This window comes from Ambystoma mexicanum, chromosome 10 (assembly GCF_040938575.1).
Source record: "Ambystoma mexicanum isolate Mex_15411 chromosome 10, UKY_AmexF1_1, whole genome shotgun sequence".
Taxonomy (NCBI): domain Eukaryota; kingdom Metazoa; phylum Chordata; class Amphibia; order Caudata; family Ambystomatidae; genus Ambystoma; species Ambystoma mexicanum.
The window spans coordinates 1499387142-1499409530 of record NC_090932.1 but is presented as its reverse complement, the minus strand read 5'-3'; the positions used below and the strand labels follow the sequence as shown (position 1 = coordinate 1499409530).

General features: G+C 47.6%; 1 protein-coding gene across 1 annotated transcript in view; it reads right to left on the bottom strand.

Moving 5' to 3' along the window:
* Positions 1–22389, bottom strand: part of HIP1R (huntingtin interacting protein 1 related) — a 541423-nt gene that overhangs the window by 207106 nt on the left and 311928 nt on the right. Inside the window, exons 12-13 of the mRNA XM_069619635.1 lie at positions 2859–2920; positions 2698–2770 (exon numbers count right to left, since the gene is read on the bottom strand). Coding sequence (XP_069475736.1) covers positions 2698–2770; positions 2859–2920 — 135 coding nt within the window. The remainder of the gene's footprint in view (positions 1–2697; positions 2771–2858; positions 2921–22389) is intronic.

The window sequence follows — 22389 nt, the reverse complement described above, 5'->3', positions numbered from 1 at the left end:
AGGATGCCCGAGCTGCAAAGACACCGAGTAAAGAACAAAGCATGCCCGAGCTGCAATGGCTCTGAATAAAGAGCAAAGCATGCCCGAGCTGCAATGGCTCTGAATAAAGAGCAAAGCATGCCCGAGCTGCAATGGCTCTGAATAAAGAGCAAAGCATGCCCGAGCTGCAAAGGCTCTGGGCTCTGAATAAAGAGCAAAGCATGCCCGAGCTGCAATGGCTCTGAATAAAGAGCAAAGCATGCCTGAGCTAGAACAAAGCACGCCCGAGCTGCAAAGGCTCTGAATAAAGAGCAAAGCATGCCCGACCTGCAATGGCTCTGAATAAAGAACAAAGCATGCCTGAGCTGTAAAGGCTCTGGGCTCTGAATAAAGAAAGCATGCCCGAGCTGCAATGGCTCTAAATAAATAAAGTATAAAGAACAAAGCATGCCTGAGCTGCAAAGGCTCTGCATAAAGAACAAAGCATGCCCGAGCTGCAATGGCTCTGAATAAAGAGCAAAGCATGCCCGAGCTGCAATGGCTCTGAATAAAGAGCAAAGCATGCCCGAGCTGCAATGGCTCTGAATAAAGAGCAAAGCATGCCTGAGCTAGAACAAAGCACGCCCGAGCTGCAAAGGCTCTGAATAAAGAACAAAGCATGCCCGAGCTGCAATGGCTCCGAGTAAAGAGCAAAGCATGCCCGAGCTAGAACAAAGCATGCCCGAGCTGCAAAGGCTCTGGGCTCTGAATAAAGAACAAAGCATGCCCGAGCTGCAACGGCACTGGATAAAGAACAAAGCATGCCTGAGCTGCAACAGCTCTGAATAAAGAAAGCATGCCTGAGCTGCAACGGCTCTGAGTAAAGAACAAAGCATGCCCGAGCTGCAATGGCTCCGAGTAAAGAGCAAAGCATGCCCGAGCTAGAACAAAGCATGCCCGAGCTGCAAAGGCTCTGGGCGCTGAATAAAGAACAAAGCATGCCCGAGCTGCAACGGCTCTGAATAAAGAACAAAGCATGCCCGAGCTGCGACGGCACTGGATTAAGAACAAAGCATGCCTGAGCTGCAACAGCTTTGAATAAAGAAAGCATGCCTGAGCTGCAATGGTTCTGAATAAAGAACAAAGCATGCCTGAGCTGCAAAGGCTAAAGAACAAAGCATGCCTGAGCTGTAATGGCTCTGAATAAAGAACAAAGCATGCCTGAGCTGCAATGGCTCTGAATAAAGAACAAAGCATGCCTGAGCTGCAAAGGCTAAAGAACAAAGCATGCCTGAGCTGCAATGGCTCTGAATAAAGAACAAAGCATGCCCGAGCTGCAATGGCTCTGAATAAAGAACAAAGCATGCCTGAGCTGCAAAGGCTAAAGAACAAAGCATGCCTGAGCTGCAATGGCTCTGAATAAAGAACAAAGCATGCCTGAGCTGCAAAGGCTAAAGAACAAAGCATGCCTGAGCTGCAATGGCTCTGAATAAAGAACAAAGCATGCCCGAGCTGCAATGGCTCTGAATAAGGAACAAAGCATGCCTGAGCTGCAAAGGCTAAAGAACAAAGCATGCCTGAGCTGCAATGGCTCTGAATAAAGAACAAAGCATGCCTGAGCTGCAATGGCTCTGAATAAAGAACAAACCATGCCTGAGCTGCAAAGGCTAAAGAACAAAGCATGCCTGAGCTGCAAAGGCTGTGAATTAAGAACAAAGCATGCCCGAGCTGCAACGGCTCTGGATAAAGAACAAAGCATGCCTGAGCTGCAACAGCTCTGAATAAAGAACATAATAACTTTTAAAGAAGAAACTCTTTAGGCAAAGCTCCCAGACATAAAAGCTAGAGTTGCTAAACATTTCAGGAGAAGAGCATGGCCATTCAGACGGGTGAATTAAATGTACGACTAATTTCCATGAAAGCCGGGAGTATCCGCTCAAGCCTCTTCCATGTGGAGCCATATGGCCTTGAGTTTGAGGACGACAGTAACCTGAAGAGCAACAGTAGACTGCCTCTGTACTATACACATGCAGGAAAACCACTCACAGCTATTCGAGTTAGTGACCTGCAAGCTATACAGCACTCGATGGAGAAGCGCGTTCAACATCATACCCGAGTTACTGGGTGGTAAGGTCTTAACTTGCCGAGTTGGCCTCAAAAAGTGAACATATCTACGCTGCGTATATTCATCACAGCTATTTTCAGTAACAACAAGGATGCACAAAGCAATCTGTTATCGCATCAGACACCTCCTAGAAGCAAAACAGTAGGCCGCAGATGGAAACACAAAGACTGCCATGTTTTGCCATAATGTTCCACTTTTCAGAATTGTTGCTATTGGTTTAAGCAGCTTCGGGTTATGAGTAAAATACTCCTGCAAACACTACATCAGCTACTAAAAAAAAAGAACGATATGCAATTAATGTTAAAATCAGGTGTTGAAACAGTTCAATATAGTCTTTTATGAGTATTAGCGCCCAGATGCCTCCGGGTTGCGGCGCTATACAAATTACAAAATAAATACATATATAAATGGAGTTTTGATTTACTTCTGTCTATTGACTTTTCATTATTTTTGTGATCAATGGCTCCACATAGTGATCTCCCTGAATTTGCTCATTTTCCCTACGTTTCACAATTATAAAAAATAAAGCCAGCCACATGCTGGAGTCTTCCATTATGACATTTTATAAACACTGACACAGCCACCATCTTTGGTTTTCAGAAATGTCACTTTACCTCCAACTTCATTTTTTCTAGCTCGGCCCGGAGCATCTCAATTTCGCTCTTCAGGTTCTCGATTTGGAAGTCCCTGCAGGGCACAAAAAAGGGATTGTTCAACGAGTCTCCTGCACAGCCACCGCTTCCTACTTGTGCACGCAACCGCTTCCTTCGCTTACCTGTCATCCTTCACCATCCCATTGGGCGGACCAAAGTTTTGCACAAATAAATCTTCAACCACCTGCAGAAAAGAAAAACTTGTGTTGGGTATGGTCAGTTCTGGGTAGACCTTGGAACATTCCAAAGCAATGCAACTACATCATTTTTATCGGGGGAGGATTGGTCAGTGTGCACACAACTTCATACTTGATGGAGCTGTATTATATAGCGTTAAGCACTTGTTCCAAGCGCTGGATTGGGTGTTAACGGCACGGGTGTTAACGGCCCGGGGCCCAAGTTAAACGCCCGAGCAAATCCTGGGGGGAAAAATGTAGGGGGGGGAGATGGCAGTGCGGGGGAAACAGCCTTCAGGTTCCATGGAACGCACGCAGGCTGAGATTAACAGTTTCAAGCCCGCGATACAAGGAAGCCGAGTGGCTGCGCCCCCTACCCCCCACACCCTGGGTGTTAAAAGCCAATAGCACATACACACACACCTGAGCAAAGTGTCAAATGAAGGGGGACCTAGACAATGAAACCGAGTTCAAAACTTCTTTATTTTTCAAATGGTCTGTCAGGTGGTGCGGACCGCTACTTTCAGTTTGTTGGTTAGACAAAGTTGCTTCTTTCTCCCTGAGGACTTGTCAGGATAGGTGTTTCAAGTCTCAGGGTATTAAATCGGGCTTCATTGCGTCTTTCCCAGATAGCCAGCCACATGTAATAAAACTCAAGTCCCACTAGTCCTCCTTTCAACCACTTTCTCAAACGAGCCCAGTCTGTTGTGCTTCTGGACATCCCCTACATCGAGTGGCCGCCTTTGTGGCTCGCCCGTTCCTGCAAACCTCTCTCCAATATCCAGTCTTGGTTTTCGTCGCTGTCAACGCATCTCCGGGTTTGCTCGCTAGCGTACATCTTCCAGTCACGTGCTCGCCCAGCAGCTCCTCATGGACGCAGGGTCTAGCTTTTCCCCTCCACCTTTCACTCCTGACCACTCTCTGTAACGTCCCGCCGTCCTCGTCTCCTCTGCTCTGCTGCTTACCAGCTCGGTGTGCAACATCCACCGAGCCTCTGTTGGACGGCCTGCCTTCTTTGCCTGGTCGTGACTCCGCCCTTGAACTCCTAACCCTAGCTTGCCTGTACTTTTCCTGCCACAAAACCTGCATCACATGATCATAGCATCTGAAGTCAGACTCGTATTGAAGTAATTACATAATATTTCACAAAAAAGCGCACCCACCACAGAACCCCTACGAATATTAGTGACTTTTCTTTTACCTTATTCTACTTTCCCCTCTATTCTGCCACTTACTGGCTCCTTTTTCTCAAACCTTTTCCTTCCCATTGTTGGGATGAACATCTTACATCCCACACGTGAGAGGAAATATGAACTAAGAAAACCCATAAAGCCCGAGCGTCCATCAGGGACAAGGTGCAGGTTGCAAGCAGATCGCCCTGGCATTCCCACCATATCGCTTCACTGAGAGAGAAGTGGAGAATAGCAACAGACAGACACACACACACACACAGACACACACACACACACACAGCCTAGATGCGCAGAAAGACAGCAGAAACTATTAACCAACAATTATGCACCAATAGTCACCTTGACACTAACACACAGATATAGGTGCAAGCGAGTAGGCCCAAGAGATGGGGAGCATGGTAAGCGATAGGGTTAATTAGATAAAGCAAGCATTAATAGATCTACGCAACAAACATGACATATTAGCAGGAGTGATAGATTTCTCTGTGAAACAAGACATTCATAGATGCATGCATTTATAGGTAGGCCTTAAGCCATCTACGGAATAACAGAGGCAGAGGTTGGCCCTAACCGAATACATACACACGTCCGTAAAGACTAGAAGAAACGGGAAACACATTAGTAGTTATGAGTGTGGAATGGAAACACTAAGGGGTAGGGATTGTAACACGATATGCATCATTGAAAAAACATTGTTATAAGGGACGTTATGGTTAAGTTGCACTAATAAAAACCTATGAAATTCAATGGAAAAACGTTGTTAAAAGGGACGTCATAGTTACAAGTAAAACCGAAAAACCTCAGAAATTAGCCAGTTATGGTAAGCTAAGCAACCACAACTCGCGCCACCCCTGTGCACTGTTAAGACTAACACCCATGACATCAAAGATGACATCACAAATTCGGAAATTACATGCAGTTTCATTGAGTGGCGGCAAAGTTATAAACCATCCAAAAACTGCTTTTCACCAACTCTCTAACGCACAAATAAGCATAGATGCTTCCGAACATCTAATATGTTCGTGGACATCAGAAAAGAAAAACGCCACTTTTTAGGCTTTTTAAAGCATATCCCATCCCATCCTCATCAGCCCTCACCTCTCAAGAGATTGTTTCATTAGTATGACAAGTGCAATATTGTGTTTTTTAATGTTTTTACAGCGATGTTCGCAGACACTGGCAGCTGTCCACGGAAACAAACATGGCAGGCATTTGTAGAAGTTCAATGCACCTCATGCGTTTTATTGACCAATCAGCAGGCGCGTCCGATGTCCACTGACCTCACATCGGCCTCTAGACCAATCGGATGCCCGTCCGCAGACCGTACAGATATCTCACAAATATTTTTTTACCAACTTGGTCGTTTAAAAAAAAAAAAAAAAAACACTACCCGACGGACTTACACCATTTACAAAAGCATTCTTTCGGGACCAAGCCACCGCTCCTGTTGCAAATCTGGTGAAAATCCATCCAGCGAGACGGGAGCACATTTTTTTTCCATTGTGTCTATGGGATAAAACACACATTTTGGGCCCCCCCTATAACTTTGCCCCCCGGCCCTTAATGTAAACTCACCAAACTTTGCAGGATCGATCTGACGGGCCTATTACTTTCTTTGCAAAGTTTCGCAAGGATTCGTTCAGGGGGGACCGAGTCATAAGCCTCCCAAAAAGTGTTCTTCCTATGGAAGGTAAGTGAGGGAGCATAGCCTGAGGTGCATGCTCAGGCTCACAGAATGGGAGGGAGTGAGCAGGGCCGGCCTTCGGGCAGGGCGGGCCAAGCGACCGCTCAGGGCGCCGTGCTCCCGAGGGCGCCATTAACCCCTGCCACGCCTGGCGCATTTAATAAAAATAGGGTGCTGATGCTTTGCATCAGCACCCTATTCACAAGATTACCTCCTCACTCTGACGCGAGTGCGAGGCGGTTTGCATTGGAATAGGGCATTCATGCATTAGCATGAACACCCTATTCCAGTGATTCGCTCCTTGCGAGGCGCCAGAGCCGGGAGGTGGAAAAGAAAAGGTGGTGCATCCTGCACCCACCCCCCTGCCCGACCAGGGGAGCCCAGGGAGGGGGGGTGCCAATTTGTGTAGGGCACTGCTGCTGATGAGGCCGGCCCAGCGAGTGAGGGACAAGTTAAGGTGTCCCTCACTGACTTCACTGCGACCCCCAGCCGTCCTGCATTTAAAGAAAATGAAAAAAGCATGGTATTTGTAGGCAAATTTTATTTTAAAGAAGGCCACTAGAGGGGGGAGAAGCACTGTTAGTGTTAGACTTTCCCAGGTACAAAACCAGCAAAGGCCAAATTTGCAGGCTATAATGAAACTGCAAGCTATACAGTTTCTTATAGCCCACAAATTGACCAATATGAAAGGCGTATTCATCGGCCCAGGGATAGATAGATAGATATATATATTTATATATTTATATATATACACACATATAATAGGGTGGTAATAGCCACCCTATAGTTAAGGTGAGTCAGACTCCCATAGGAACCCTTCAAAATTCTATTGGTAATATTTGATTTGAGTAATAGATTTGACGGAAATTTTTGTAAGTGATTAGGGACTCGCGCCCACCCCCAGACTGCAAGGTTTTGTAAAGATACGTTAAAAAATCAGAAAGTTATTGAGACAACAAAAAAAGAATTAGCTCCCAAAAGTACGGCCTACTTCCCATTCATTTTCCCATAGAGAAACCATGTCAGTATTAGCCAAAGCGCACAGCCCAAACCGCTGAACGGATTTGGACCAGGTTCAAAACAACTTGGCATTGAAGCATTGACTAACGATCCATGCATGGTTTGGGGTGATTCCGTGCAGTAGTTATTTAAACATTTGACAGAAAAGGGGGGGCAGGGGGGGCCCTTCAAAAATAGTTTGTTATATCTGCCATAGTGCATTGCAGGATCATGGTTTTCAGAAAGGAAAAAACTGCCATCTTATTTTTCTCTCCATGCGAGAGGTAGGAGAAAATGAAACGCGGGAACAAAGCTATTTGCAGGTCAAAAAACATGTGAATGCCATTGGGCTAGAGGTGTGGGGAGTGGGGTGGCTAGAGGGCACCAAGTGAAATTTGGGAGTTAGAGTGGGTCTAGGGACTGAGATTGCAACATGAAGCTTTCTGTAGCCTCGGCTAGAGCAGCAAATCACCGACATCTCAATACAAACTACGTCACAGAAACATGGTGTGTTGTGGGGGAAAAGGGAGAGGGCAGTGGAGGCGAGGAGGCCCTCTAGGGAGTGGGGGGAGCTGGCACAGATGAGGGGGCACTTGGTGAGGTCCTGGGGGGCAGGAAAGCATATTCTTTCTGTCAGTTTTTCCGATATTCGCGACTACATTCCAGGCTATAAATAACTACAGATAGCGGAGTATATGTGTAGTTCAGTACCCACAGTTACAGTTTTTATTTTTTTTTAAAGATATTATTACAGCTATAGTGACGTTGGGGGTGAAAAATCATTGTCCCGATTGCCATCCAGGTCTCCATCCATGCAGTAACCAGGACAGACCCTGCTTAGCTTCAACGTGAGGAAGGGGCCAGCCTCCTCAGGCCATGTTGCCGATAAATGAACCAAAGTTACAAGACCACTTAGAGACACAGTCCAGCCCTTTCCTTGCTTTGAAGCCAAGTAGTGTCAGTCTCGCTTTGAAGCTAAGCCGGGTCAATCCTGGTTACTGCATGGATGGGTGGCCGTATGGCTACTGTTAGCCCTTGAAAGTTTTGCACTTAGAGACCACTTTTCTGCCATTTGCGGAATTGCATTCTGGTATTTGTAGTCTCACAGTCAATGCCACAATTGTATAGTTTTCACCTAACAGTGCTATAAGGATGTATATATTTGAGTGACACTATGGTATTTGTAATTTACAAGTTAGCACTATAAAGCAGAGTATTGTTGAAAGCCAGACATGTGGGTGAGGAGGGGAAATTCTGAGAAGGCAAGTAAGTCATGAGTATTTGCCCATGATGTGGCAAGAGAGTTTGCAATCCTGGACACTGGTGCAGTTATTATCCCCTTATTGTGGCTGGTTTTCAGGGCACTAGTAAAGGACACGTGAGTGAGGAGCATAACTTTTTTTCAGAGGGCGGTTGCAAAACATGGGGTTTTTTGAGCTTGGCAAGCTTGCTCAAGTATTTGGCTACCAGGATTTTACTCAGGTTGTCATGTTCCCAGTGCAGACAAGTCCAATGCTATTTTGTATTTTGTCTTGGTCACTTTCTCCTAAGGGGAAGGACAAATGAACTAGATTTGTATATTTCACTTTAAGATATATGTTCACTTACTGTGCGGATATTCATGGGTGCAAGCTTTTGATTTTTGCTATGGGTGCAGAAAGCACCTGGGCATATGTTATTCTTGCAGCCGGTCAGTTTTTTCATTGTTTCCGTACTGCTTAAATGTGGTTAGTTGGGGTTGTGCGATGTATTACAACAGTCACCAAACAACTGGCCATAAAACAAGGGGCTTGGAGCACGCTGCTTAACCAAAGTTTGTGGTCCATGGCAAATAATGTAATCTCACTGCACACTGCCTAAAAACATTGCAAGTTCTCAAAGCCTGCAATCTTTTATACATAATAATACCACGGTCAATACAGGACGAAATCAATTAGTGATTAACATCTTTGAGCGACGGGCTGCAAGTGTTCTAAAATATAGAGCAGACATGTTTGGTAGTGTTCAGCTGTGCCCAAGGCCATGGCTAGTGGTCTGGAAGGGTTTTAAAATGGACAGAGGGCACGGCCAAAGACTGTGCACACTGGCCATGGCCTAAAACCATGCTAGTGGTCTGGAAGCATTCTAAAAATCTATGGAATAACAAAACCCTTGAAATTCAAGGAACAAACTTTGGTAGCAGGGACGTGAGGGTGAGAACTTAACACAACAAAACCCCTGAAATTCACCTACATCCACATTAACTTTGCGCCCCCTGTTGCGCAGCCTATGACCACAATGATGACATCAAAGATCACATCACTGATGACATCACTGGTGACAACACTCATCACATTGTATGTAACTAATTACATAAATAATGGAATGAGAAAGAACATAATTTATAAGTTAGCTCATGAAAACTTTGATTACCTTAATATTAATTTAGGCCGTGGACTTGGCCAGAAAAGGCTGGGGTCAATGGCCAGCACCAAAGGCCATAGCTAGTGGTCGGTTAGTGTTAAAAAAAAATGCCAATGTGCATGGTTAAAAGCCATGCCTAGTAGCCCATCACTGTATTAAAATATACATTGAGCAACGTTGAAAGCTGTAGTCAGTGGCCATGGCTAAAGGCCATAGCTAGTGCCCATTAATATGTTCGAATATACACTCAGCACGGCCAAAGGCCACGGCCACTGGCTAGTATTGTGTTGAAGAACATGGCTAGTGGCATGTTAGTGTATATAATATACAGTGGGCACGGCCGAATGCCATTGCCTATTCCATTTCATTATTTTAAAATATACAGTGGATATGGCCAAAAGATGTACAAACTGCTCAAGGTCAAAGACCATGGCTAGTGGCCCATTTATATGTTACAGCCAAAGATTGTGGCCACTGACCACTATTGTGCTAAAGTTCAAGGCTAGTGCTTGATCAGTGTATATAATATGCAGTGGATACGGTTGAATGCTGTAGCCACTGGTAAAGTCCAAAATCTATGGTTGGTAGGCTGTTAGTGTTTTAAAATATTCAGTGCACATGGGTGAAGGTTGTGATCACTGTCCATAACTAAAGGCCATGACTAGTACCTATGCATGTGTTAAAATCCATTTGGCCATGCACACTGACCATGGCTGAAGGACATGCTTAATGCCAGTTATTGTTGTAATGTAATTAGTGATGTCATCAGTGATGTGATCTGTGATGTCATCATTGTGGTCATAGGCTGCGCAACACGGGTGCAAATTTAAGTTAGATTAAGCTGAATTTCAGGGGTTTTGTTGCATTAAGTTCTCACCTTAACGTCCCTGCAACTAGTTTTTTCCTTGAATATCTATGTGTATATACACACACATGCATTAACTCTTTGTAGGTATCTAAAACATAGTAGGCCTCAAAATTGAAGGCAACACAAGGGCTAGATGAATAGCAAGCCTCAAAACAGCAAAGATAGTTTTACACAGCAAAAAGGCAACCCGCTCATGACAGCGCATGAGGAGTGTGCTGGCAAGGCCAGCAGCCATGAGCACGGGGTAAAGTCACGCAGCGATTGGTTAGAAGTAGGAGGGGACTACACCATCAACTGGAAATCCCGTATGCACTGATGCAGTCTCTAGGCAAAACCAATGGGTGCTGCTTTGAAGAGCTTCATTATTTAGAAAAGGTAGCTAGATTGTTATAATAACAGTTCAATGAAACCAGGAAAGTAGGTTAAACACACATTTTAGAAAGTTTTTTAAACAATTATTAAAAAAGTCCATCAATAAATGTTAATTAGTACAGGTAAAAAAAACAATATAAAAAATAGTCGAAGACTTAAAACTTGTGTTGGAGAGTAAAGATTTTTTTTAACAATGAATGAAAAATCGGAACGATCTCGTAAATTTCAATCATGTTGTCAATTTATCACAATGTAATTACTGGATACACCCTATTATCAACAAAGTATAAAGGGGTATGGCTCTCAACATGTTTCTGTTCTCTATGGTTAGTCTGGAACATTCAGGAGACAAGGTGTTAGTCACTTGGGCTATTGGGAAGTACAGCTATTGTTCTTCCTTTCTTTCAAGTCTCTCAGCATAGAGTCCTTGGGCTGATATGGTTTGGGGGTGCAGTTACTGGAATCTTCATAATTGGAGATTCTTCAGGAAGACTGATTAGTAGTGAGCTCTGTCATTCATTTCTTTTTAAACTTGGGTTCACTGTCCCTCCTTAAGTCGCATGTCATAGAAGTTTCCTTTGTACTTCTGTGGCTGTTATAGCAGTCGGTCTTTCTCAATTAGATTCGCCCCATTGGCGATAGGTCACTTGTTCATAAATCTCATGTTTGCGCAATCCTTTCGTGTGTTCAGAGCGCTCATTTTCTTCCGATAGTCTTCTTAGTAAGTTTGTCCCACACCGCAATGGTCTTTGAAGAGCACATTACAAGTGACTAAACTTGGCAGTGGCTTCATTTAAAGAAACCAATCTCTTTAACAAGCAAACAGAAAGGTGTTGTAAAGAATATTTACAGTTTTGTTTTTAGCTATAGTAGCAATATTATGTTATTGTCATATAGATTGATTCTTCATCTATGAAATTTTGCGATAAGAATTATTAGTTGTCTTTCTTTTTAAATGAGGTCTTTGTCTTCCCAATTCTGCCTGAGTTTCCTTGATTCTTTCTCTTCTGTTTTTTATAATAATATTTTATTTCTACTTTAATCTTATTTCTCTTATCTTCTATCTTCTTTCTATTATCTGTTAAATTCATCATTCGTTTATATTTATGTATAAAGTTTATATTTAAACTGTTTCACATTATTAAATAAACAAAGTAAAGAATATTTGCCAATAACTTTCAAATGCCATATATGTACGCATAGACCTCAATGGTGATGCAGCCGAGCTCATACATAACATTGCATGTTTCTCATTTAGCTCTTGATCAGGCCGTTTCAAAGCTCTGTGCAGGAAATGAGAGAGGAGTTGGCAGTAAGGAGGGTGAATAAGAGAAAACGAGGGATGGCAGTGAAAGGAAGCAAGCTTCGGCATGAAGCTAGAGGTTTGAGAGCACAGTGAGAAGAGGGCCAGGATAAACTAGGACCTTGCAGCTCTCTGCCCCTCCCCATCCAAGGTGTCTGCAGAGCTCCTGGGCTCTATCTCATATTCATACATTTTCCTGCAGAGCCAATAGCCAATGACAGCTAGATGCAGGTAAAAGCATTGACATAGCATATACATGTTCCATTCAAGCCCGCCATCTAATCCTTCAATTCCCCCCATGATGCAACAAATCCTGGTGTGAAGGAAGGCACATCATGTACTATTGAGTTGTGGCAAAGTATCTTCCCAAATGAAGGGACGCTGTTCTTGTAGGGTGCTCAGTGCAAACAATTTGCAATAAAAAAAGCACAGGTGCCAAAACAAGAGCGGACTGGAGCCGGGTGCTCACTCAATTAAAAAAGTACCACAAAACAAAAAGAGAAAGACAGGGCCAGGTATTGCTTCAAAACACTAGAAATGTCTCAAATCAAAAATGAAAACGGTGCAAGGTGGGGCATTTTATTTTAAGAATGCAGAGGTAGACTAATGAATCTGAAACGCATTGTGGGGACCTGATTGGGAGCCCCTCCCTCTTAAATATTAGCCGATTTGCTGTTCATGAACAGAGAGGAAGTGCTGCAGCTCCGTTTACTACAGGGTGGGGCCCAAAACGCACTCTGAACAAGCCTCGGAACTGGGAGGCAACCCAAGTAGTTCCTAATGCAGTACAAAGGACTGTTGACTTACAAAAGTGGAAATCGTTACATTTTTTGGAAATCTACAATTATGGGAGTGAATGGGTTCCATGAGCTAACAGAAGTGAGGTGTTGGGGGTATTCCCGGCCTCAATTTTCCAAGTCAGAGGGCAAGATGGAAGGCAGAAAAGTCAATCGGAATTTTAAGAGTCCGGATGTGGCAACTATTCCCTGGTCCCAAATGGGTTTTAGGAAGGGATCCCCAACTACCAACGATTGGCCTACCCTTGCTCAGCTGGCGCATCAGTACTCGCAGGGGAGTCAATTGCCCCTTTATGCTGGGTTACCTAGTGCACCTGGCAGCAGTAACTGGGGAAACTCCAGTAAGAATATGCAGGTTGGGGCTCAGCGGGGCCACTGCAGAATCTTCCTATTGCACTCCATGAAGATACTGGGTAGCGGCACACCTGGGCTTCAGGGGGATTTAACAAAAAAGCAGCTAAAGCAAGAACACTTCCTAGCGCTAGATCTGTTCAATCCTCTGTCATCAGTAATACCAATAGCAGAGTGGTCAGCCCAAGGCTTCTCCCTACGGGAGGACTGGGGAATTTGGGATTGGTCTTATGTGGCCATCTTAGTTTATTTTCATCTGAATAAATATTTACATCTAAATGAGTTCATGATAAATAAGGGGAAAGTGATGACAGCGAGCGTGGTTTATTGAGCTTAGGAAACTTGACAACGTTAATTTCTCAGGGAGCAAGCAAAACCACATTACAAAAAGGGTGCAGGGGTCGACATTTAGATTGGATAAGCAGGAGGCAAAAGCTCCTCCTGGGTATCCCGCATTAACCAGGGGGCAGGAGCTACCAACTGAGGAACAAGGAGCTAATACGGATCTTGCAGCAAATATAACTTCAACATACAATGCAAACGTATCACTTTACCCTTTATTTATGACCCCTTGTGCTTTAAATATCAGATGTGTCCTAATGTTTATTTATAGATTATCCCAAAAGCACAGAGTAAAGGTGACATGTGTATGTCAGTTTGTCACCAGTTAGCATGGGGAGCCCAAGGTAGCTCCTGGTAGCTGTTGCAGTCAAGCTAACCAGGCTCTTCTAGGCTACAAGCAGGAGCTAAATAGCTCCAGGCTCCCCTCAAATCCGAAGCCTGAAGGGCTGAAGAAAAAATGAGAATGCCGGGAAATTGTCTCCCTCCCCGCCCCCGTGCTAAAATACATCCACAGTGAATTATGATAATTTTAAAAAATGTCATAAAGGCCTTTAAAAAAGACTGAAAATTGATTAAAAACATGTCAAATAAAATTAACAACGAACTTGGCCGCACTGACTTGGTATCTGAAGCCTCAGATATTTAAATCATCTCTAAGCTAGCAGGGATCTCTGCAACCGCCTCATCTAGCAGGGATCCCTGCAACCGCCTCATCTAGCAGGGATCCCTGCACCCGCCTCATCTAGCAGGGATCCCTGCACCCGCCTCATCTAGCAGGGATCCCTGCACCCGCCTCATCTAGCAGGGATCCCTGCAACCGCCTCATCTAGCAGGGATCCCTGCAACCGCCTCATCTAGCAGGGATCCCTGCAACCGCCTCATCTAGCAGGGATCCCTGCAACCGCCTCATCTAGCAGGGATCCCTGCACCAGCTTCATCTAGCAGGGATCCCTGCAACCACCTCATCTAGCAGGGATCCCTGCACCAGCTTCATCTAGCAGGGATCCCTGCACCCGCTTCATCTAGCAGGGATCCCTGCAACCGCTTGACTTCCCTTGGTCATGCTCCAGTTTATATAAGTATCTATCGGAAAGATGGAATATTCTCCCTCTGCCCCGAGACAAATGGATTCGTCCCCTATGAGTTTGATTTCTTTATTTTTTTTAATGATTTCTAGGAAAGCATGCAATCCCTATCCCGAAGAAAATTTAAGGATAGACTTGAAAAGCGTTGAGAAAGCACCCAAGAAGCAGACAGTCTTTTACTCGAGTCATATTTGCTAATTTAATATTGCACCGAGTTATTCATGCAGATTAAACTTCCCAATAATAATTCTATGTGCTCAAATTGAATTAGCGAGAATACTAATTATTTAAAAGACTGCCAGCTACATTAATGTCAACTCTGTTATTTATATTTTTGCTGGGTTTCAGGCATTTTTATATGGAATTGATATTCTTTAGATCCAGGTTTGCAAACTTTACGATAAGATCATAAAACCGTCATGCATTTGTATTTATCTTATGCACTAACATTGACTTGCAGAGGTTTTCATTTATTCATTTGATTCAATTATACACAGCGTTTATGAAGAGCACTTCTAGCCCCACAATGGAGCGCAAAGTGGTTTGCCCACAGGGGTGGACGACTTTTCATTTGTCAGAGGCTAGTAGAGAGTGTTGTCCAGCTGTGGACGGCTTCAGCTTAAATGGCCAATGAAATGTAGTTTAAAAAGTCATCCCAAATTGCTGTTGTCTGTTTCGATTTGGAGTCTGGTTCTACAAAAAGGATGCTCTTAGAGTGTAATACTATGGCAAGGTTTGAAACGTTTTGATAAATAGACACGAATTAGCCTGCTACATGGTTTTATAATTGAATGGGAATATGTTTACCTTGTAGGCCACTGGAGTCAATTCTATTATTTACAGGGTGTTTTTAAAGTACACAATGACATTGTAGATGGAAAGTGTGTTCCCAGTTACTTAGCCATTTATACGCTTGCAGTAATGGAATATTAAATGTAATCAATGCTATTTTGTGAGTTTTGAATGAACAAATCTGTGGGCATCAGGTCGTGCCATACGGCATAGAACGTATTTGTCCTTCCTTAAGGACGTTTATGATTTTTTCTTTTAAACCTGAAACCAAACTGAAACCAAACAAAGGGACTAGTGAAAGTGCAGGAGGGTCGTGGGGAAACTTAAGGAAACAAGCTGGGCTTCAGAAAGATTCTTATTTCGGAGGTCCCCCAGCAGGGGGTGATGTGGAAGTCCTTTGAAGGGTTGTTTTTAATACTTTCCTTAAAACTCCCCAAATGAGCCCAACTGCCTCCCCTTCCTAGGATGGGTGCTTGTACAAATATTGCGCTTGCGGAGCGGTTATGTCGAAGTAGAAGCAGCACAACATTTACAGACGGATTGTAGCATTTTCATAGATCCATAAACAGGGTTATGGGAAGCTCTCCTATGACTTGCGATATTTGCACAATGATCAATTTTGGAAACTTATTTATGCTTGGTTAGGAATTTTACTATTATATATGGCAAAAGATATTCATCAAGGAAAATGTATAAATGTATATTAATGATCTGCGGTTTTATCTTGCTGATATTTTTGACTCATGAAGATGAATGTATATATTGTAATTTGATATCTTGTTTTATGAGAATAATTGTGTTTTAATGTCATTGTTTGTATTGGTGTAAAAAGGTTATATTTAACCAATAAAACACAATGAGCCCAACAACTATAATTAAACAATAGTGGCAAGAGCTGCAAACCATACAGGACCTTACGAGCCTGCAAGTCTGACTTGTGAACCCGAGTAAACCGAGGGTGTATAAGGGGGGCTGTGTGCCCATAATATCCCGGATTCCCCAGCAGCTCTGGGCAATGTGGCTATTAAGACCCAGCCAGCAGCCGCCGGGCCAGGTGCTAAGCAGAGATGCATGGAAGGCTGAACAAAAAGAGTGGGGTGTAAAAAGCCACTTGGTAATGGCCGCCAATAAGCGGACGCATGGCAGCCTAGGGAGTGGAGTCTGTTGCTCATTTTCGGAGGGGAGAAGGCGGACAGGTCAGCATGGGACGAAAGAGGGGATGGTTTAAGATCGCTACACAGGTAGGGAGGGGTACATGTCGGGAGGGCCTGATGAAAGGGGTCTAGCCCCAAAGCTGATCATGTATTCCCCTGGGCCAGCTGGAATGTTGCCATGCTGGCTATAATCGCTCAAGGCTCTCGTTTATGATTTGCCGAGAGGAATCAATCATGCAACTCCGGGTGCCCATTGAGAAAAGGTACAAGTTACTTACCTGTAACTGTTGTTCTCCAGCATGGGTCTGGCATGGATTCACATGCTCATGAATATTCCCCGTTGTCAGGCTGGGAATCCTCAGTAAAGAAAAAATCAGTATCAGTTTCGTTTCTGATTGGTCTTTCTTAGTAGTAACCAATCACTGGTCTCTGGGTCATACTGCCTCCAGCCAATGACTGCCCTCTCCCTAAGCCCCGCCCCTGGCAGCCATACTCAGATTTGGTAGCACGTAAAGTGGCAGTATGACCAAGTGAAGAGCTGCATAGGGGTAGGAGGGAGGGTTCACATGTGAATCCATGCCAGACCCATGCTGGAGAACAACAGTTACAGGTAAGTAACTTGTTCCTTCTCCAGCATGGGGTCTGGCATGGATTCACATGCTCTTGAATATAAGAATACATAGCAGTACACACATGCACAACCATGGGAGGTGGCAAGGCTCAACATTAAGCATTACATAAAACTCAACATTAAGCATCTCTTACCTCCTCACCAGGCTCACCTTAAGGCGAACAGGTTGCGCAGCACTGCCTGGCCGACTCTGGACTCCTCCCTGGAATCCCGGTCGACGCAGTAGAATCTCGTGAAGGTGTTAGTTGACCTCCACGTAGCAGCCCTGCAGATGTCCAGCAGGGGCACACCGGACAAGAACGCTGTGGTGGCAGCGATCGCTCTGGTCGAATGGGCTCTCGGACGCCCGGGCAACGGTCTGTTTGCCAACCAGTGACAGTGCATGATGCAGCCGGAGAGCCATCTGGAAATGGAAGCCTTCGAGAGCGCCTTCCCTTGGTTCACAGGTCCAAAGTTCACAAACAGCTGTGATGTCTTCCGAAAACTCTTAGTTCGGTCCACGTAGAACTTCAGCGCTCTAGCTACATCCAGCGAGTGCAAAGTCCACTCGGCTGGCGACAAAAAAAAGAACGGTAACACCAAGGGCTCGTTGAGATGGAAGTCCGACGGCACCTTGGGCATGAAGGAGGGATGCGTCCTCAGCACCACCCTCGTCTCGTGGAAAGTCAAGTATGGAGGCTTACAGGAAAGGGCCTGAATCTCTCCCATGCATCGTGCAGAGGTGATGGCCACAAGGAACGCTGTCCTCCACGACAGAAACTTCAACAGAGCTGAATGCAAAGGCTCGAATGGCAGGCCCATGAGCCTGGTCAGCACCACGTTGAGCTTCCACGCCGGGGCCTTCACCGGTGGGAACAATCGGAACAGTCCTTTCATAAACTCCTTCACCAGGCGATGAGACCACAGGGACGACCGTCCTGCAGTTCTGGTGTATCGGGAAATCGCTGCCAGATGTATCTTGATGGAAGCGTGAGCTAGTCAAGCTTTGTCCTGCGACAGTACGTACGGTAGCACTTGAGGGGCTGAAATCCATAGAGGGTCAATCTTCTGTGCACGGCACCAGGCAGAGAACCTCTTCCACTTGTGTCCGTAGCACTTGAGAGTTGAGGACGCCCTGACCTTTGCAAGAACCTCTCTGCAGTCAGCCAGGATATCGTACCCACCAAACTCTAGTGCTGCAGGAGCCAGGCCTGCAAGATCAGCGACTCCGGGTCGTGATGAAGAATGGCACCTCCTTCCCTGGAGAGGAGATCTGCGTCCGCCGACAGTTTGACTGGCGGGGACGCCGACAAGTCCAGAAGGTCCGGGAATCATATCTGTCTCGGCCACCTCGGTGCGACGAGGATCATCCTGCACCGGGGCCTCTTGAGTTGGTTGATGATCCTGAGCAGCAACGGCGGGAACGCATACAGGAACAGGCCGTCCCAGGGGAACGGTAAAGCATCGCCAATGCTCCTCGGCTGGGGGAACCTGCTGGCGAACCTCTGACACTTGGAGTTTGTCGCCATCGCGAACAGGTCGATTTGGGGTTTGCCCCATCGCCGGAAGAGATGATCCACTTGATCCTGGCGTAGTTCCCACTCGTGGCACGAGCACAGCTCCCTGCTGAGTGAGTCGGCGATGGTGGATTTTATCCCTGCTAGATGAAAAGGCACCAGAAACATCCCCAGGGTAACAGCCCAGTGCCACAGATCCTGGGCTTCCTTGGACAGGGCTGGGGATCTGGTTCCTCCCTGCTTCCGGATGTAGAACATTGTGGTGGTGGTGTCGGTGAAGATCCTCACCACCTTGCCCTTGAGGGACGGGAGGAATGACTTGAGGGCCCAGAATACTGCTCGGAGCTCCAGTATGTTGATGTGGAGTGGCCTCTCCTCCGGGAGCCACAGGCCTCTCACGTGAAGATCTCTGGTGTGCGCTCCCCACCCCTCCGGGGAGGCATCCGTCGTCACCATCACCTGGAATGCTAGAGTCTGAAAGTTTGTGCCCGCGGCGAGATGCGCGCGGGTGCCCCACCATCGAATTGCATGGCGGAATGCTTCGGTGGGCGAGATCTTGTCCTCGAAGCTGTCCGTCACTTGCGTCCAACGGCCGTCGAGGAACTCCTGCAGAGGACGCATCTGAAGCCTGCACAGGCGCACCAGATCCGAGAAGGGACTTGATGGACCTCGCCCTGGCCACGTCCATGGCCAGCAGATGCTGTACCTTGCCCAGGATGGCCTGCGTTCTTTCCTCCGACGGCGAGGCCAACTGCGCTACTGTATCGAGCTTGGCTCCCAGAAACAGCGCAACCTGCGACGGAACCAGGTGGGATTTGGGGATGGAGAATCCCAGGTCCGTGAGCAGCCGCACGGTCTTTGCCGTGTGTTCTACGGCGAGTTCCCTTGTCCCTGCTCGGATGAGCCAGTCGTCCAGGTAGGGGTAGATGTGGATCCCCTGCAGGCACAGCCGTGCCGCCACTGGTGCTAGGCACTTGGTGAACACCCGGGGCGCCGACTTCAATCCGAATGGGAGGGCCTTGAACTGGTAGTGCCGCCCTTGGACTACGAACCTGAGAAACTTTCGGTGTCTTTTTAGGATGGGGATGTGAAAGTATGCATCCTCCAAATCCAACGACGATAGGAAGTCGCCTTCCTTGCTGTATTTGTTTAGCCGACGCAAGTCCAGGATGGGACGCCAACCTCCTGTCTTCTTTCTGACGAGGAAGTATCTTGAGTATACTCCGGAGCCCCGGAGCCTCTTTGGGACGAGCTCGATGGCTCCTTTCTTGAGCATCGCCCTTACCTCCAACAGAAGTTGAGGGACGTGGTTTTCCTTCCTGGCCACGGGAGGAATTCGGGGGCACTTCTTTAGAAATTCCAGCTTGTGCCCGTGGGCCAGGGTATCCAGCACCCAACGGTTGGTGGAGATGGACTTCCACACGGTGACGAACCTTGTCGGCCGGCCTCCCACCGGGATGCTTCAGTGGGGGCCCGACGCGACGGCCGGTTCAGTCTTGCTTGGAAGCAGCCTTGCCGCCCTGGCCTCCCTGGCGACGACGGCGAGATCCACCAGACTTGCCTCGTCCCCTGTAGGCTTCTTGCGACGAGGAGCGGGTCGCCTGACGGTAGGTCGAGGAGCCACCGCCGAATCCTTTGGAGGCACCTTGCTTGCCTCCGGAGTTCCGAAAGGGTGGCCGCCGTTGCTGCTGAACTCCCAAGGCCTGAGCCGTCTCCGTCTCGGTCTTGATGGCCTGCAGTGACTCATCCACAGTCTTTCCAAACAGATTGTTTCCGTCGAAGGGCATGTCCAAAACCTTGGCTTGCACGTCCTGGCGGAAATCCGTCGCCTTGAGCCACCCCCGCCGTCGAAGGCAAATGCTGTTGCCCAACTGGCGGAAAACAGGTGTCGGCAATGTCCGTGGCCACAGTTATGGCGTGGTCCGACACCACCTCACCCTCCTGTATGATCACCAGGGCGTCTGCCCTCTTGTCCAACAGGGGGGGCGATCTTGTACCACAATTCCCTGTCGTAGCGGCCCACAATCGCTAGGGCGTTGGCTGCCTTAATCATCGTCGCCGCCGACGAGATGACTCGTCGTCCCACGGCGTCCAGCTTCTTTCCCTCGCCTTCTGGTGGGGAAGTTGAGGATGAAGCCGATCCCCCCCCCCGCTTTCTTCTTGGCCGCCGAATCCGGGGTCGGCTGCGCCCTAAGGCACAACGGGGTGGCATCGGGGACCCGGTACTTCTTCTCGTACCAGTCCCTCTTGGCAGGTGTCGCGGACGGGTTCTTGAGGAGGGCAAGTCCCTCGTCCCAGATGTCATCCAGCAACGGCACCGCGAGGACCGTCTTCCTTTTGGCCTTGCGCCGTTGGTAGAGGAAGCCTTCCTTCTCCTCCTCAGGGCAGAGTTGAAAAAGCTTGGATGCCCTGGCAATCATGGCGTGGAAGGAGCCAATCTCGTCGGGTGGGGACGCCCGAGGATACGGAGACGGGAGGCCAGTCCCGTCGTCACCGCCGTCATCCGTCCCCATCGTGGCCGTGTCTGTTCCCATTCCCGTGTTGTCCCTCGGGATCGGGGAAGGCGCCAAAGGCTGAGAAGCCCGTGAGGGCTGAAGTGGCACTGGATGAATTCTCCTCCTCTTGTTCGGAGGGCTTCCCGACAGACTTGGTACAGCTGGGTTGTCCGTCAGGGGGGTAGGGGCAGTCTCGTCCTTATCTCCGTGCATAAGGCTTGGATTGCCATCAAAATGGCCGCCGAGTTGTCCTGAGGCTCGAGTTGCGACGGGCGTGCCGGGAGCGACGGTTGTTCCTCCACGGGAACCTCATCGTCGTTGCCGCCCTCGCTCTCGTCGTCCCCCTCCTCGGGATTCCACCCGTGGGGCTGGGCCTCCTCCAAATTCTCGGTCAGTTCCTCCTCGGAGGTTGTGTCCGTGTCCGTAACGGCCACTGGCCCCCCCCTCTTTTTCCACCGGGGTCTTCACGGGGGCCTTCTCGATGGGCTTAGAGGATTCCCTCCGCGGAGGCAGGGAAACTCTGGGCCCCGAGGTCGCCTCCACTGGGATAGCCTCCACAGGCTTTGCCAGGACCGCAGCAACTCCCTCGATAGAGGCCTTAGCCGGGTGAATCAAACACCTTGCGCGCACTTGAGGCCTTCACCTTAGGGGGAGGGTCACCGCCTCACTCCCCCTCGGCTGGTTCCCCCAAGATCGACTGGGGCCTCTCCAGAAGGTTATCGGATTTTCTCTTCCCCGAGCCAGAGCGTTGGCTCCCGGTTGATGGCGTCGGTGAAGGTGCGCCCTGCCTGGCAGCCGAGGAGCCCGACCGTTCAGCGCTCCCGGTGCCCGCGGACTCGCAGTGCTTTGCCTTCTGTTGGGCCCCCGTCGCCGGGGCGCCCTCACAGGACTTAGAAGACCGCTCAGACTTCTTCTTCTCACCTGCTGGGCTCTTGCCTTCCAGCCAGTTGGAGACACGGGTCCGGCGATCCCTCATCGTCCGATCCGTCACGTTAAAGCAAAATGCAGTCCTTCTCCACGTGCGTTTTGTCCTCATGGAGGCAGTAAAGGCATTTCGAATGCTCGTCCTCCTTGAACACATTTTGTAGGTTGCATCCAGGGCAGATCCTGAACAGTTTCCCTTCTCCTGGGCCATGTTCTTCTCATCCACAAGGTAGGCCTCAGAAACTTCTGGAATCCTCCAAGAAGCGTAACCCGATGAAAACTTCACCCTTGAGGGGCGTAGATAAATCCGAAATGGGTCCCCGTTGATTGGAAGTAGAACCGGTGGAGCTTGAGGCTCGATTAAACCGAAAAATGAGAAATCTCTTTGAAAAAGCGCAAAACGCAGTAACAGCTCGAGAGCCATAGCACGAGGACTCCCAACACTTGAGGATGGCTGCCAGGGGCGGGGTTTAGGGAGAGGGCAGTCATTGGCTGGGGGCAGTATGACCCAGAGACCCAGTGAATTATAGCAAAGGATGTGCGCTAGGGAACTAAAAAAAAGAAAGGCTACAATTTGCCTTTTAAAAA